We start from the raw sequence: 14,866 nt of genomic DNA, 5'->3' as shown, positions 1-14,866 counted from the left end.
ATTTGAGACACGGATGTAGAGAACAAACGTATGGACACTAAGGGGGGAAACTGGCGTTGGGGGGGGCTGGTGTGATGAATTGGGAGATTGGGACTGACATGTATTCACTGATGTGTATAAAATGGATAAGAACCTGCTGTATGAAAAAAATTAATAAAATTCAAAAATTCAAAAAAAAAAAGAAACCTAGTACTTGGTTTTAGGCAAAAAAATCAAGGGAAGTGAGAAAGAAGGCAAATATATCCTCACCTTTTCACTGACCGAAGTTTCACGCTGTTCATGTCTTTAAGGATCTCCAGCATATTTGGCATATCAGATTTCTTTGGACTGCTCTTGACTGAAGTCTTTCCAGCACAGGCGTTTTTCTCTCTTCGATCTCTAATCAGATCAATAGCAGATGCGCTTTTGTGGAGCCCTGACTGAGGGAGGGGAGGTGGCGGAGGGGGAGCTGGTGGGACACAGGGTGGCGCTGGGGCAACAGATGCCGTAGATTCTAAGTCACCTACAGAAACAAGGGAAAGTCATTTTGATCCTGCTGGTAATAGGCAAATAAACTATTTTAAAAGCAACATTATGTTAAGGACTTTATATCTGAAAACAGTATCCTTAAAAAGAATCAAAGTTACGTAAGTAGAAAGGAAGTTTCAGTTACTTGGTTGGAATCTAAATGCCTGCATCTCAGTCACTGTATCATTTAATCCCAAACTCTCCAGATGGAAACATTCCATTTAACTTAACAGGGCGCTTTTGTGATCTCCAATGTTCAAGTCTGACTGCTGCCAAGTGTGTAGCTACTTTTAGATGAAACAGAGCATCTGTACTGCACACATAACTATCTTCAGTATATACAATTTGACAATTTAGTACTAGAGTTAAGTATTTGAAAAAACCATTTGATACTCTGTGGTTCTTTTTAAGTATATTTACATAGAAGATTTAATTGAGCATTAACTAGAATGTGCATTGACCAAAGTGTGTTTAAAGTTTTAGATTTATTGTTGAACAAATTTCTGGGAGGAAAAAAAAAGTTATAGTTAATTTCCAAAACAAGAAGTAACCAAGAGTTAAAGTGGTTCTAAAATAAGGACTTAAAAATTCATCTTTCTGCATAATTGGAAATTACAGAGTTGTTTTGGGGGTGAACTGTATTAATTAGGGGGAACTCGATGCACACGAGTTTTACTCAAGGGATTTGGATTGTAAATAGAAGTCTAACATAGAGCCCCAAATTATCTCACAATTTACAGTAGTTTTCTAGTCTGCCAGAAGAGGGAGGTAAAGCAAAAGAGAAATGTAATTCATAGGTTAAACAGAAAAGGGCAGGACTTTGGTTTTTCATAAGTTACGTGCAAATTTCACTTAAGTAACACCAGGTGCGGGGAGTGCACTCACCCTCTGCCCATCTTGGCCTGACCCAGGTTGGATGAGGTTTCCATGCGGGGTTACATTAAACTCTAGGACCACAAGCAAAGTGGCTCAGAGGCAGAATAACTGTCCTATCCTTTAACCTTTAGAGTTGGCTTATGCTGAGTCTTGCCAGGACTCAGGGAACAACACTTGGAAAAACAACCACTACCTACCAACAGGTTAATGGGCTAGGATTTCAAGGCTATAGTTTCTTCTCCAGAGTGACAGTGCCACACAAATAAAAGCAACAGTAGTAGTCCAGGAGTCAAAGGACCTGAATTCAGTTTCCACTCTGGGCAAGAGGGAGAAAAATGACTACTGAATATCTACTATGTGCTGAAGGTATCGTATATAATCTCCACATTTACTCCCTACCATAGGTAACTACTATCCCCATTTTAGAGCAGGAAAGGGAGGTAGAAAGGCCAAGTACTTGCCTCAGGACATGTAGGTCAGTAAACAGCACTCAACCCTGTCAGGGTTGTTTTTTGCGATTACCTCCTGTCTGATGGAATGGTGCCATTATCACAGAAACTAAGTTTACCACAGCATTCACTAGTAGCAATTCAACTGTTACCAATGTATGTATATGTTGTGTTTTCAAAATACACTCATCATCCTCTCTGATGGCATTAAGATTGTTCAAAACAAACAAAAACTACTTAACCTTGACTGGGTCCTGTACTGGACAATGCAGAGGACTGATTTTCCAACAAGCCCAATGGCTGTTACTTTTTTTTTTTCTTTTAAATTTCATTGTAATATAGCTGATTTGCAATGTTGTGTTAGTTTCAGGTGTACAGCAAAGTGATTCAGTTATACTTCTATATATACATTTCCTTTTTCTTTTCAAATTAGTGGCATTCTCCTAATTTCCAGTTTGCTGGTTAAAACAAATGTAGGACTTGCAGACCTGCACTGAGGTTTTGCTGTTCCTGGAGGGTCACAATTTTGGCAATCTGAGCTCTGAGGGCAGCAAGCTCACTTTCGAGGGCACAGATCTTCTGCAGTGCTTCCTCGTTGGCCAGTGTCATGGTCTGCAGTGGAGGCTCTTCCGGAGACAGGTTTGGTAAGGAAAACTGCCGGCCTAGGGGCTTCTCGAAGAAAGGAAGATCATCCTGGAGGGGATGCCTTTTCCGGATCTCTGTCCTGCAAGGAAGACAGAAGGTTGGCTGTCACACAGGCTTTGTTAGAGAATGTAAAAAAATCATCATTTCAAAGTCAATCAGAACACAGCAGAACATAACATCTGAGAACCACTTTTCAGGCTGACCTTACATAAAACCCCTGCTGTAAGTTTCAAAACAACAAAGCACTTATCAACCTGATGTAGATACACACCATGCCAGGTTTCTTGTTGGCATCATTCTTCTTAATCTTTATCTCTACGTTATATGCATAAGCCAACACTATCCGGAGGAATCACAGATTCCAACAATGTTTTTGCTAATTCATGTTTTGTTTTGGTGGTTTGAACTAAGGTGATGCAACTTTTAATGCTGTTAAAAATGGTAAACTGAGACTTGGCTGGTGGTGCAGTGGATAAGACTCCACGCTCCCAATGCAGGGGGCTCGGGTTCGATCCCTGGTCAGGGAACTAGATCCCACGTGCATGCTGCAACTAAGAGTTCGCATGCCACAACTAAGGAGCCCAGAGCCACAACTAAGACCCAGTTCAATCAAATAAATATATTTTTTTAAAAAAGGTAAACTAGGGCTTCCCTGGTGGCACAGTGGTTGAGAGTCCGCCTGCCGATGCAGGGGACACAGGTTCGTGCCCCCGGTCCGGGAAGATTCCACATGCCGCGGAGCGGCTGGGCCCGTAAGCCATGGCCACTGAGCCTGCGCGTCCGGAGTCTGTGCTCCGCAATGGGAGAGGCCACAACAGTGAGAGGCCCGCGTACCACAATCAATCAATCAATCAATCAATAAATGTAAACTAATTATTGGTTATATTTGACAATCAAATCAAATCAGTAATCCATTAGCCCTTCCCCAGGGTCTTGGTTTCTGCATTTTGATGTCCATATTTTCCACTTCTGATAGAATACACCAAACTGCAAGACACACTGTAACAATATGGCCCAAATTACAGCATAAGAAACTGAAAAGGGGGAAAAAGTAATTATAATTGAACCCATGCAGTAATTATACAGATGGTCTCATTTTCACTTGAGCATAAAGAAAGGTTTTCTAATATGCACTGCTTCGTAGGTTGAGAATAAAATTCAGATTTCAACTGTCAATTTATATATTTATCCATTTCCTCCTATTTTCTACAGTTAGGTTTTCCCAGCCTCTAAGCCCTTTTCTTTTTTCTTCATCCAGCTTTATTGTGGAATAATTGACAAATATTGTGTGTGTGTGTGTGTGTATACATACACACACACACATATATACATATACATACAGTACAGCATGATGATTTGTTAATGTGTATACATTTTGAAATAATCACCACAATCAAGTTAATTAACATATGCCAGTTTCCCTCACAGTCTCATGTGGTCGTGTGACTGAGCTGTGTCTAACAAGATGGTGAGCCACTTCAGAAGGCTGCTTAGAGGGCAATGACTCAACTCTACAAGAAAGAAAGTCCTTTCATCTCTAGCCCTACCCACTTTTCCTGCTTCTGAGAGCCTTGAGAGTCGCTGAAGGACAGAAACTAACCTTGACAGTAAAGCCAAAGCTAAGGATGGCAAAGAGCCTGGCTGGTCCCTGAGGACACAGTGGAGCCACTGTCAGCTTCAGACTATCCACTCTGGATGTTTTTGACTTGAGAAAAATTTCCATCACCATTATTTTGGGCTTCCGTTTGATGCAGTCAAACTCAGACTGACTGTTATAACATTCACCAACATTATACTGTATTTCAGTTTTCCTTTAACTGAACACTGCTATTTTAGTTTTGCTTGAGAGCTATGATAATTCATTCTATCTAGTGTCTGAATGAATGAATTCTTGGACCTTTAGCTTTCGGTATTTTGCACTGAATTCAGTTGTTTTTCTTCATATCTAATTTTGATTATGCCCTGTTAATTAAACTGTCATACACAGAGGCTGCTTGCAAATTGTTTTTTACCTGTAGTATTAATTATTAAACAAAAATATTTGGAGAATAAATGTCCTCGTTATTACCTAGCTAGCAACCAACTTTAATAATACTAACCTCATTCACTTTATTTAATTTAGAATATCTGTGGGGTAGGGAAATATATTGGGCTTGCAAAGCTTTACCATTTCCTTTCTTACCCCACACGGGGAAGAAACAGGTGATGAAATGTCTAAAAAAAGTACATGACGATTAAACAAAGGTAAAAACTTTTATAAGAAACAATACCAATGCTCTGATTAAATACATTAATATGTTCTTTGAAAGATTATATGTTATATAAGTTCAGATTAGAGCATGTGCTCTAATCAACCTGCAATAAAGAAAGTAATTTTAATAAGACATTAAATTTTTTTTAAAATCACTATGGCTTTTTGTTAATATAACACTGAATTTTGATTTCTACTTACCTTTCATAGGGTAGGTCAAATAATTTCGTTAAACGTCTCTATACGATAAACACATTAAATTACAAGAAGACAGAAATTAGTCTACTGAATGAAGTTTTTTTGGGGGGGATATTTATATAGAGTTATTTAATCAGTATAATGTCAAATATTTAATATGGTTCCTCAACTATATTCTTGACAACTGTCTAATAAAACATATTAAAACACTACTTTTAAAATAGTGTTTTAAAATACTATTTTAAAAATATTACGTTTTGAAAGAACTAAGGAAACCAGTGGTAGATAGGATACTGGCAGAGACAGAATTCTAGTCCTGAGGAAAGATCTGGGTAAAATATAGAAATCTCAAATAAATGTATAATTAAAGTATCACACTTGTTCGAAACAACAGTGGAGAAAGGAGGAAGACTACTAGTAGGAACGGAGACGGCGGGTCTCGAGCAGGGGATGGATCAGAAGCAGAGAGTTCTCAGGACAGGGGACAGGCGCCCTGCCACAGGCAGCCGGGTGGAGCACCTGGAGGGTGACAACTGGATGGAAGTGCAGCCGAGCAGAGAAGCACGAGAGCCTGGAGGTAAAGACGCCCCCCCTACCGTCTCCCGTTTTCCATGAAAGTTGGATTTTGCTTTGTTTATCTGAACTTACCTAAGAGAATGAATATTTTATTGGGAACATAAGCAAGGATGATGGTTTGTTTTCATATTATGTATGAGTGCAGAGGTTTAATAAACTATATATTATAACAGCAAATAAAGATAAATTTTATTTTTTTGCGGTACACGGGCTTCTCACAGCTGTGGCCTCTCCCGTTGCGGAGCACAGGCTCCGGAGGAGCAGGCTCAGTGGCCATGGCTCACGGGCCCAGCCGATCCGCGGCACGTGGGATCTTCCCGGACCGGGGCATGAACCTGTGTCCCCTGCATCGGCAGGCAGACTCTCAACCACTGCGCCACCAGGGAAGCCCTAAAGATAAATTTTGAATGCCAGAATCTTTAGTGCTACGAAACAAAAAAATGATGTTATAATAACTTTTTGCAAGGACTCGTAGTCACTTTAGTAGTGAGTATACCCTCCCAGATCACAGGATCCAAAAGTATTATATGCCTTTACGTTTGTTTTAAAATGTTATCACTCAAGTAAGCCAATCGTCTAATCCCATGAACATTTACACTTCGATACCCACAACTGGAACGAGATAATAGGGCGATTTGGATTAAGAGATCAACTACAAGGCGTGTTTGAACAGCTTCCTTTCTTTAAGATATCTTCCAGCCAAAATACATTGTAAGAGGAAATTAACCAATACTTAACAGCAAACTACACTGTTTAAGAAAAATAAGAATTAAGCTTCTACCTCTCCCCGTAACTCCTCCAGATGAATTCTATCCTTTTGTTTTTGCATCGACTGAGAATTAAGGGATAAGCACTCATTAATCTTGAAAACCAGTGTGCCAGGGTAAGGGGAAAGAAGTTCAGGGCCTGTAGCAAAACGATTTAAGTGACAGTGTCAGACCATCTGTATCTTATATGTCTGTACTATTTTTATAACTTTGGTATAGATTCTGCATTTCCCTGCTATGGGTTGACAGCTATGGGTTCAAACAAATTATAGGAAATGTGGAAGTTTAAATGTGGATTTTTAGAAGCTGGAAAAGGAAAATAATCTTGAAATGATCATGCATTCTCAAAGACACAGAAAGATTTGACATTTACAGAAGCTTGAGTACCAAAGGCAAAAAAATAAAGAAAAAGAGTTGCTCTGTAATATTCTTATATATGGAAAAGCTTAGGTTTTATGAAAATTCTCATACATGTCCCTTCCTTTAAAACTATAAACACACACACACCCTTTTCCCACAGACATCTGTTTTATAAGGCAGTCTACAAATAACTCGTTCTCAGAACCAATCTGTTTTGCCATCCTTCAGAATACAAGGCTATTAAAGAGCTAGAATATAGAGGCAAAAGTAATCCAAACTAAGAAATGCTCTTTTCCACTAAATCTGTGTATAATTCAGAGAAATTTTAAGTAAACAAATATAAAAACAAAAAGAACAAAAGAGGCGTCAAGTACGGATGTCCCAAAAGTAGAAGACAAACAGCCAAAGTATGATCATTTCTTAAAATACTGTCTGCCGCAGACCTACTAGAGAATGGACTTGAGGATACGGGGAGGGGGAAGGGTAAGCTGGGATGAAGTGAGAGAGTGGCATGGACATATGTACACTACCAAACGTAAAACAGATAGCTAGTGGGAAGCAGCCGCATAGCACCGGGAGATCAGCTCGGTGGTTTGTGACCACCTAGAGGGGTCGGATAGGGAGGGTGGGAGGGACACACAAGAGGGAGGGGATATGGGGATATATGTATACGTATAGCTGATTCACTTTGTTATAAAGCAGAAACTAACACACCATTGTAAAGCAATTATACTCCAATAAAGATGTTTAAAAAAAAATACGGTCTGCATACTGACTTGTGCTGGCGAGACTGCTACCCTTTTTGTTTGATTTGGCTCTGAAGTGCCTGTGGCACAAGGGTGCAGGCTCCCCTTCAGAGTACCATCCACACGAAGTGTCTGGCTCGCTTACCTTTTCAATGTTAGTATCGAGGGCGGCCACTCTGAAGTACAACATACACAGACACGAAGGGCTTTTTAAGCTCCACTGACTATTTTAAAGAAAATCCTCAATTAAATACAATGTACCTCTTGGGTCCTTTCCCCTTACCTGACAGTTAATGAAAACTCAAAATCTGAGATTCTTTTAAATGAGCCCAGTGCCCTATGAAAGGTGGTATTCCCCGGATGATTTTATTGAGTCTCCCTCACTGTTTTAGTTGAGAGAATAGCTTAGAAAGGTACAGAAATACATGTTACTGTCAATAGGGTGCGGAGAAGGGAGGACAACTCATAATGTATTTCCCTAAAAGCACAAAGTTGGGTAGAAAACTAACAATATTTTTCAAAGTGAGCAAATAGCTAGATAAAGACAACTGGACTAGGGAAATTATTCTGAGGGAAGTAATCCATGAAAGGACTATAGTGGGGAACAGTCAGGACTGTCATGAGGCTGCAGACCCAGATGACTAGTGGGATTCATCGCCTATTCTAGATTCTGTTCAACACAAGTCTCTTGTTTTGTATTTTAAAAGCTGGATCTTGGGCTTCCCTGGTGGCGCAGTGGTTGACAGTCCACCTGCCGATGCAGGGGACGCAGGTTCATGCCCCGGTCTGGGAGGATCCCGCATGCCGCGGAGCAGCTGGGCCCGTGAGCCATAGCCGCTGAGTCTGCGCGTCCGGAGCCTGTGCTCCGCAACGGGAGAGGCCACAACAGTGAGAGGCCCGTGTACCACAAAAAAAAAAAAAAAAAAAGCTGGATCTTCCTATAAGTGATATTTAGTGGCAATGACATTTCTTCCTTGAATGCAGTACTGTACTGATGTGCATTATTAGTTAATGTCTAGTGTCAAATACTTAAGATTAAAATGGGAATGAATAACACCTGCTGTTTGCTGTGCTGTGAGTAGGAAACCGTCTTGCCCTGATCCTTTGTGTCTCCTGGTGTACACTTGCACCTATGGCGCTGTGGCCAGCCAGCCTGCTTGCTTGCTGAGTCATTTCCTTTGGAGTCTTGTTACTCACTGTCATCCTCTGTGAGGTTGGGGTTCTTCCCCGACACTCCTTAAAAAACAGCACATTTCATTTTACACTTGATATCTTTAGTCAAAGCCTTCAGTCTCACTTTATTCACTATTCTTATATCAGATTTTTGTAAATACATTCATCTTAATTCATTAGATTACAAACATTCTGGTATAAGAAAAAGGGCTACCTCAAATACTTTCAAATCCTACGAACCTGTAAATTCTTTCTTAATACATACTCAGTTTGATATGTACGTGGGCACTAAGAATTAAGAATTAGATACAATTAGAAATTAACATATTAATAAAGAATGAACAAAGTGGAGTTAAACTTGAAACAGTTCAATATTCCTTAAATAATGTTCTACTCCAGGGAGAAATTATGTGCAAATGATGGGACCGACAAGGGTTTAGTTTCCAAAATATACGAACAGCTCATAAAACTCAACAACAAAAACACAACCCAAATGAAAAATGGGCAGAAGACCTAAATAGACATTTCTCCAAAGACGACATACAGATGGGTCAACAGGCACATGGAAAGATGTTCAATATCCCTTATTATTAAAGAAATGCAAATCAAAACTACAATGAGATACCACCTCACATCAGTCAGAATGGCCATCATTAAAAAGTCTACAAATAACAAATGCTGGAGGGACTTCCCTGGTGGTCCAGTGGTAAAGAATCCGCCTTCCAATGCAGGGGACGTGGGTTTGATTCCTGGTCAGGGAACTAAGATCCCACATGCTGCAGGGCAACTAAGCCCACGTGCCACAACTACTGAGCTTGTGCGCCTCAATGGGAGAGCCTGTGTGCCGCAAACTACATAGCCCATACTCCCTGGAGCCCGCACACCACAACTAGAGAGAAACCCACGTGCTGCAACTAACACCCAACATGGCCAAAAATAAATAAATACATACATACATACATACATAAATAAATGCTGGAGAGGGTGTGGAGAAAAGGGGATCCTCCTACACTGTTGGTGGGAATGTAAATTGGTGCAGCCACTACATAAAACAGTATGGAGGTTCCTTAAAAAACTAAAAATAGAGCTGACACATGATCCAGCAATGCCACTCCTGGGCATATATCCAGAGAAAACTCTAATTCAAAAAGATACACGCACCCCTATGTTCATAGCAGCACTATTCACAATAGTCAAGACATGGAAACAGCCTAAATGCCCATCAACAGATGAATGGATAAAAAAGATGTGGTATATATATACAATGGAATACTACTCAGCCATAAAAAAAAGAATGAAATAATGCCATTTGCAGCAAAATGGGTGGACCTAGAGGTTATCATACTAAGTGATGTCAGAAAGAGAAAGACAAATACCATATGACATCACTTATACATGGAATCTAAAATATGACACAAATGAACTATCTATGAAACAGAAACAGACTCACAAGAGAACAGACTTGTGGTTGCCAAGGGGGAGAGGGGGTGAGGAAGGGATGGAGTGGGAATTTGGGGTTAGCAGATACAAACTGGTATATATAGAATGGATAAACAACAAGGTCCTACGGTATAGCACAGGGAACTATATTCAATATCCTGGGACAAACCATAATGGAAAAGAATGTAAAAAAGAATGTATGTATAACTGAATCACTTCGCTATACAGCAGAAATGAACACATTGTAAATCAACTATACATTAATTAAAAAAATAAAATTTTTTAAAAATATTCTACTCCAAAAGCAATCAAAAACTTGATGACAGGGGCTTCCCTGGTGGCACAGTGGTTAAGAATCCAGCTGCCAATGCAGGGGACACGGGTTTGAGCCCTGGTCTGGGAAGATCTCACATGCCGTGGAGCAACTAAGCCAGTGCACCACAACTACTGAGCCTGCACTCTAGAGCCACGAGCCACAACTACTGAAACACGTGGGCCTAGAGCCCATGCTCCACAACAAGAGAAGCCACCGCAGTGAGAAGCCCGCACACCAGAACGAAGAGCAGCCCCCACTTGACGCAACTAGAGAAAGCCCACGTGCAGCAACGAAGACCCAACACGGCCAAAAATAAATTTATTTTAAAATAAACACAAAACTTGATGACAATGCCTATGGTGTCTGCTAGAAGCCACATAGATTATAGTCTTTAATTTCATCACACATAGTGCAAATGTTATGCTGTGTCTATGTCCAAAGACTATACATTCTCCATAGGCTACTATTATGAAAGAGAACAAGTTAATTATCTGAGACAAGACTCCCAGTTATATAGATTCTTTCAAAGGATCTCAATGCTTCTTATAAAAATGAAGATTTCTTTCCAATCCTGGGGCCATTCTGTTAATTCAAAGGGAAATAAAAACGTGTACAGAACAGAAAACAAAATGAGGACTTACTTGTGCATGGCACTGTGCTATAAGTTTTCTCATGTTATCTTTCAAAATTCTCCTCTCAAAGTAGGTATTGGTGCTTCCAATTTAGAGATGAGAAAACTGAAGTTCAGTGTATTTGAAAAAAAAAAATCAATTGTACAATAACCAATTAAGGACTCATGTGTATGCCACTTTCCCAGAGAGATAATACCGTAACATTGTAACCAACAGTTACAGAAATGCCATCAACAAATTTCAAGGGGGAAATAAGAAACAAATATATTGAATAGCTTTGGCTTTCATATAAATATAAATGTGACAGGCAGGGAAACACTCAAATGGCAATATATAAATCTTGAAAGTACTCTACTTCATATTATGTTTTTAAGATTTAAGTTACAGTTATGAGTTAAGTTACAAGTTTAAGCTATAAAATATTGCCATGGAAATGCAGTTAATATCAAAATGACAGATGAAAAAAGACTCAAACTGCCTGGTAAGAGTACTAGTATTAAATAATTGTCAAGACAAAGTAAAATTCCATCAGCTCTCATCCTTCTGTTTTGTCCTATTGATGAAAATACATGATATGGTAAATCTGCTATCTCATCAATCTGTACAAAACACACTTTATCTGGTATGTGAAACTGACCAAATAGAGCTTCCTCAAAGCTCCCGTCCTTAGGGAGACGGTGAGACTTAGATGTGTCAGCCTGTTTATCAGGATATCAGCCACAGGAACATAACACAGAGTACCTTTCCCAGCCATCTAGATTTATTATACACATCCACAGTTAATCACAACTGATGCAAAAGGTGATATAGCACCACACAGCAAAATAAAAAGTCTGCCCAATCTCTCTAGTCACATGGGCCGTGTCATTAACCTTGGAACTCTGGGACCACTTCCCACCTGTCTGTCGACTTCCTCCTCCAGAGCACTGCGCAAATCCAGCTGGGTCTCCTGTTTCCTTCTCACTTTGTTCAGGTTCAGATTATCTTTACCTAGAATGCTTCCAGGCACCTTTTCAAAGATCCTTTAGCCAATTACTTTCAACATCATAGACAAAATCCATCATCCAAATCCATTATGCCAACTCAATTACTCTATAATCACAATCCCCATAATAGCTACCCCATAATGTCATATCAAGTACAAACATGACATTTGTGTTAAAAGCCCTTTAGAGACTTTTCTAGGAAGATGGAGCAGATGAACTTTTCACTATTCTTCCTCCTAACTACAACTATAATCTCTGGACATCATATATAAAACAAATGTAAGACTTTCGGACTTACCCGGTGGTGCGGTGGTTAAGAATCCGCCTGCCAATGCAGGGGACACGGGTTCAATCCCTGGTCTGGGAAGATCCCACATGCCGCGGGGCAACTAAGCCCACATGCCACAACTACTGAGCCCGTGCACCACAACTACTGAGCCTGTGCTCTAGAGCCCGTGAGCCACAACTACCGAGCCCACGTGCCACAACTACTGAAGCCTGCATGCTGTAGGGCCCATGTGCCACAACTACTGAAGCTCACACACCTAGAGCCCATGCTCTGCAACAAGAGAAGCCACCACAATGAGCAGCCCATGCACCGCAACGAAGAGTAGCCCCCACTTGCTGCAACTAGAGAAAGCCTGCATGTAGCAACAAAGACCCAATGCAGGGGCTTCCCTGCTGGTGCAGTGATTAAGAATCCACCTGCCAATGCAGGGGACATGGGTTCGTGCCCTGGTCTGGGAAGATCCCACACACCACAGAGCAACTAAGCCCGTGCGCCACAACTACTGAGCCTGCATGCCTAGAGCCCATGCTCCACAACAAGAGAAGCCACTGCAGTGAGAAGCCCACGCACTGCAACAAAGAGTAGCCCCTGCTTGCTGCAACTAGAGAAAGCCCACGCACAGCAATGAAGACCCAACGCAGCCAAAAAATAATTAATTTTTTAAAGAAAGACAATGCAGCAGAAAAATAAAGTTAAAAAAAAAAAACCAAGAAAAAGAAGTGCAAAAAAAAAAAAAAACAGGCAGAGAGAAGGCAAACTGAGTTGGACCTTGGGATCCAAAAGAAAAAGAGAAAAAAAAACAAAACACCCCAGCCTAGGAGTGAGTTCCTTGAGTTTCCTTTTACCTCATATATCCCAGACTGGGCGCTGGAGTAACAGGTAACCCAGAAATGCCAATGGATGCAGGGGAAAAAGACTCAACAAAAGCCTGCTCTCTTAGCCAAAGGACCAAGAAAGGGGCAGCCTCCCACAATAGATAACTTATATAAAATAAGTGCTCTACTCCAGCCGACATCACAGAAAATGCTGCGGCCCCACTTCCACCAAGGCTAACTTCCCTCCTTTCTAGGCTGTAATGAGATGCCTCAAACCCTACAAGATGGTATCAGAGAAAGCAGGGACTTACTCACCTCCCTGTAAGACAGTGGAGACAATCTGGGGTGGGGTGTGGGGGCAGAATTACACCCCACCCAGCATCAATGAAGCAGCCTCCCCTATCTGCTAGGATGGTGCCCCAGGAGGCCTTGTGGGGAGTTGGGGCACCCACCGCCACCCAGCAGTAATATGCCCAGCAGTAAAATGGAGCACTGCCCTGGGGGTGACTGGAGGCCGAGTGGGAAACCTGGACTCTGCTCGCACCTGGTAGTAACAAGATGGCACACACTCCTCCCTTGCTGTTAGTGAAAGCCAGCTAAAAGAAAAAGCTGAAACAAGATCCAAAGTCTCAGATACTCAAAATATCTAGGTTTCAGTAAAATCACTCTTCATGCCAAGACCCAAAAAGAACAGAAACTGAATGGAAAACGACAATCAGTAGATGCCAACTCTGAGATGACAAGAGATGTTTGAATTATCTGACAGATTTTAAAGCAGCTACAATAAAAAGGCTTCAATGAGCATTTAGCAGCACTCTTGAAACAAATGAAAATAATAGTCTCAGCAAAAAAAAAAAAAGGGGGGTGGGGGTGGGGAACCAAATAAAACTTTTAGAACCAAAAAGTAAAATAACTGAAATAACACAACGGATAGGAACAAAAGCAGAATGGAGAAGACAGAGGGAAGAATCAGTGAACTTAGAGACAGAACAACAGAAATTATCCAATCTGGAAAACAAAAAATGAACCAACTAGGGGAAAACATGAGCAGAGTCTCGGTGACCTGTGTGGCTACAACAGAAGATCTAATAATTGTGGCATCAGGGTCCCAGAAGGAGAGGAGTAAAACGGCAAGGCTGAAAAAGTACTTTAAAAAAATAATGGCAGGGCTTCGTTCCAGCCTGATGGGCGTCGAAGGCAGGCCAGACCGTGGCCAAACAACGAGGCCACATTACAGCGGGACAGTGACTGCGACCACGCTGTGGGCCCCAGACAGGCGAGGAGACAAGACGGCAGAGTAGAAGGGCTTGAACACACCTCCTCTCACGAAAACACCAAAATCACAACTAACTGCTGAACAACCATTGACAAAAAAGCATGAAACCTACCAAAAAAGATATTCAAAGACAAAGAACAGGCCACAACGAAATGGTAGGAGGGCCGCATTCATGATACAATCAAATCCCATACCCACCGGGTGGGCAACACACAAACTGGAAAATAATTATATCACAGAGGTTCTCCTATAGGAGTGAGAGCTCTGAGCCCCACATCAGGCTCCCTAGTCAGGGGGTCTTGGCATTGGGAGGAGCCCCCAGAGGATTTCGCTTTGAAGCCCAGCAGGGCTTGACCGCAGGAACTCCACAGGACTCGAAGAAAGAGAAATCCTACTCTTGGAGGGCACACACAAAGTCTTGTGTGCACTAGAACCAAGGAAAAAGCAATGACTTCAGAGGAGCCTGGGCCAGACCTACCTGCTGGTCTTAGAGGGTCTCCTGGGGAGGTGAGGAGGGCTGTAGGTCACTGTGGGGACGAGGACACTGGTGACAGAGGTACCAGG

The 14,866-nt window shown here is 41.3% G+C and overlaps 1 protein-coding gene across 4 annotated transcripts in view; it reads right to left on the bottom strand.

Annotated features, from left to right (window-relative positions):
- Positions 1-14,866, bottom strand: part of MTFR1 (mitochondrial fission regulator 1) — an 86,016-nt gene that overhangs the window by 15,112 nt on the left and 56,038 nt on the right. For all 4 annotated transcript variants that reach the window (XM_060127619.1, XM_060127622.1, XM_060127620.1 and 1 more), the window contains exons 5-6: positions 2,321-2,556; positions 250-502 (exon numbers count right to left, since the gene is read on the bottom strand). In XM_060127619.1, coding sequence (XP_059983602.1) covers positions 250-502; positions 2,321-2,556 — 489 coding nt within the window. The remainder of the gene's footprint in view (positions 1-249; positions 503-2,320; positions 2,557-14,866) is intronic.

The sequence above is a fragment of the Lagenorhynchus albirostris genome, chromosome 17, assembly GCF_949774975.1.
Source record: "Lagenorhynchus albirostris chromosome 17, mLagAlb1.1, whole genome shotgun sequence".
Classification (NCBI taxonomy): Eukaryota; Metazoa; Chordata; class Mammalia; order Artiodactyla; family Delphinidae; genus Lagenorhynchus; species Lagenorhynchus albirostris.
The sequence above is the reverse complement of the archived record's forward strand: the minus strand, read 5'-3'. Positions and strand labels throughout refer to the sequence as shown.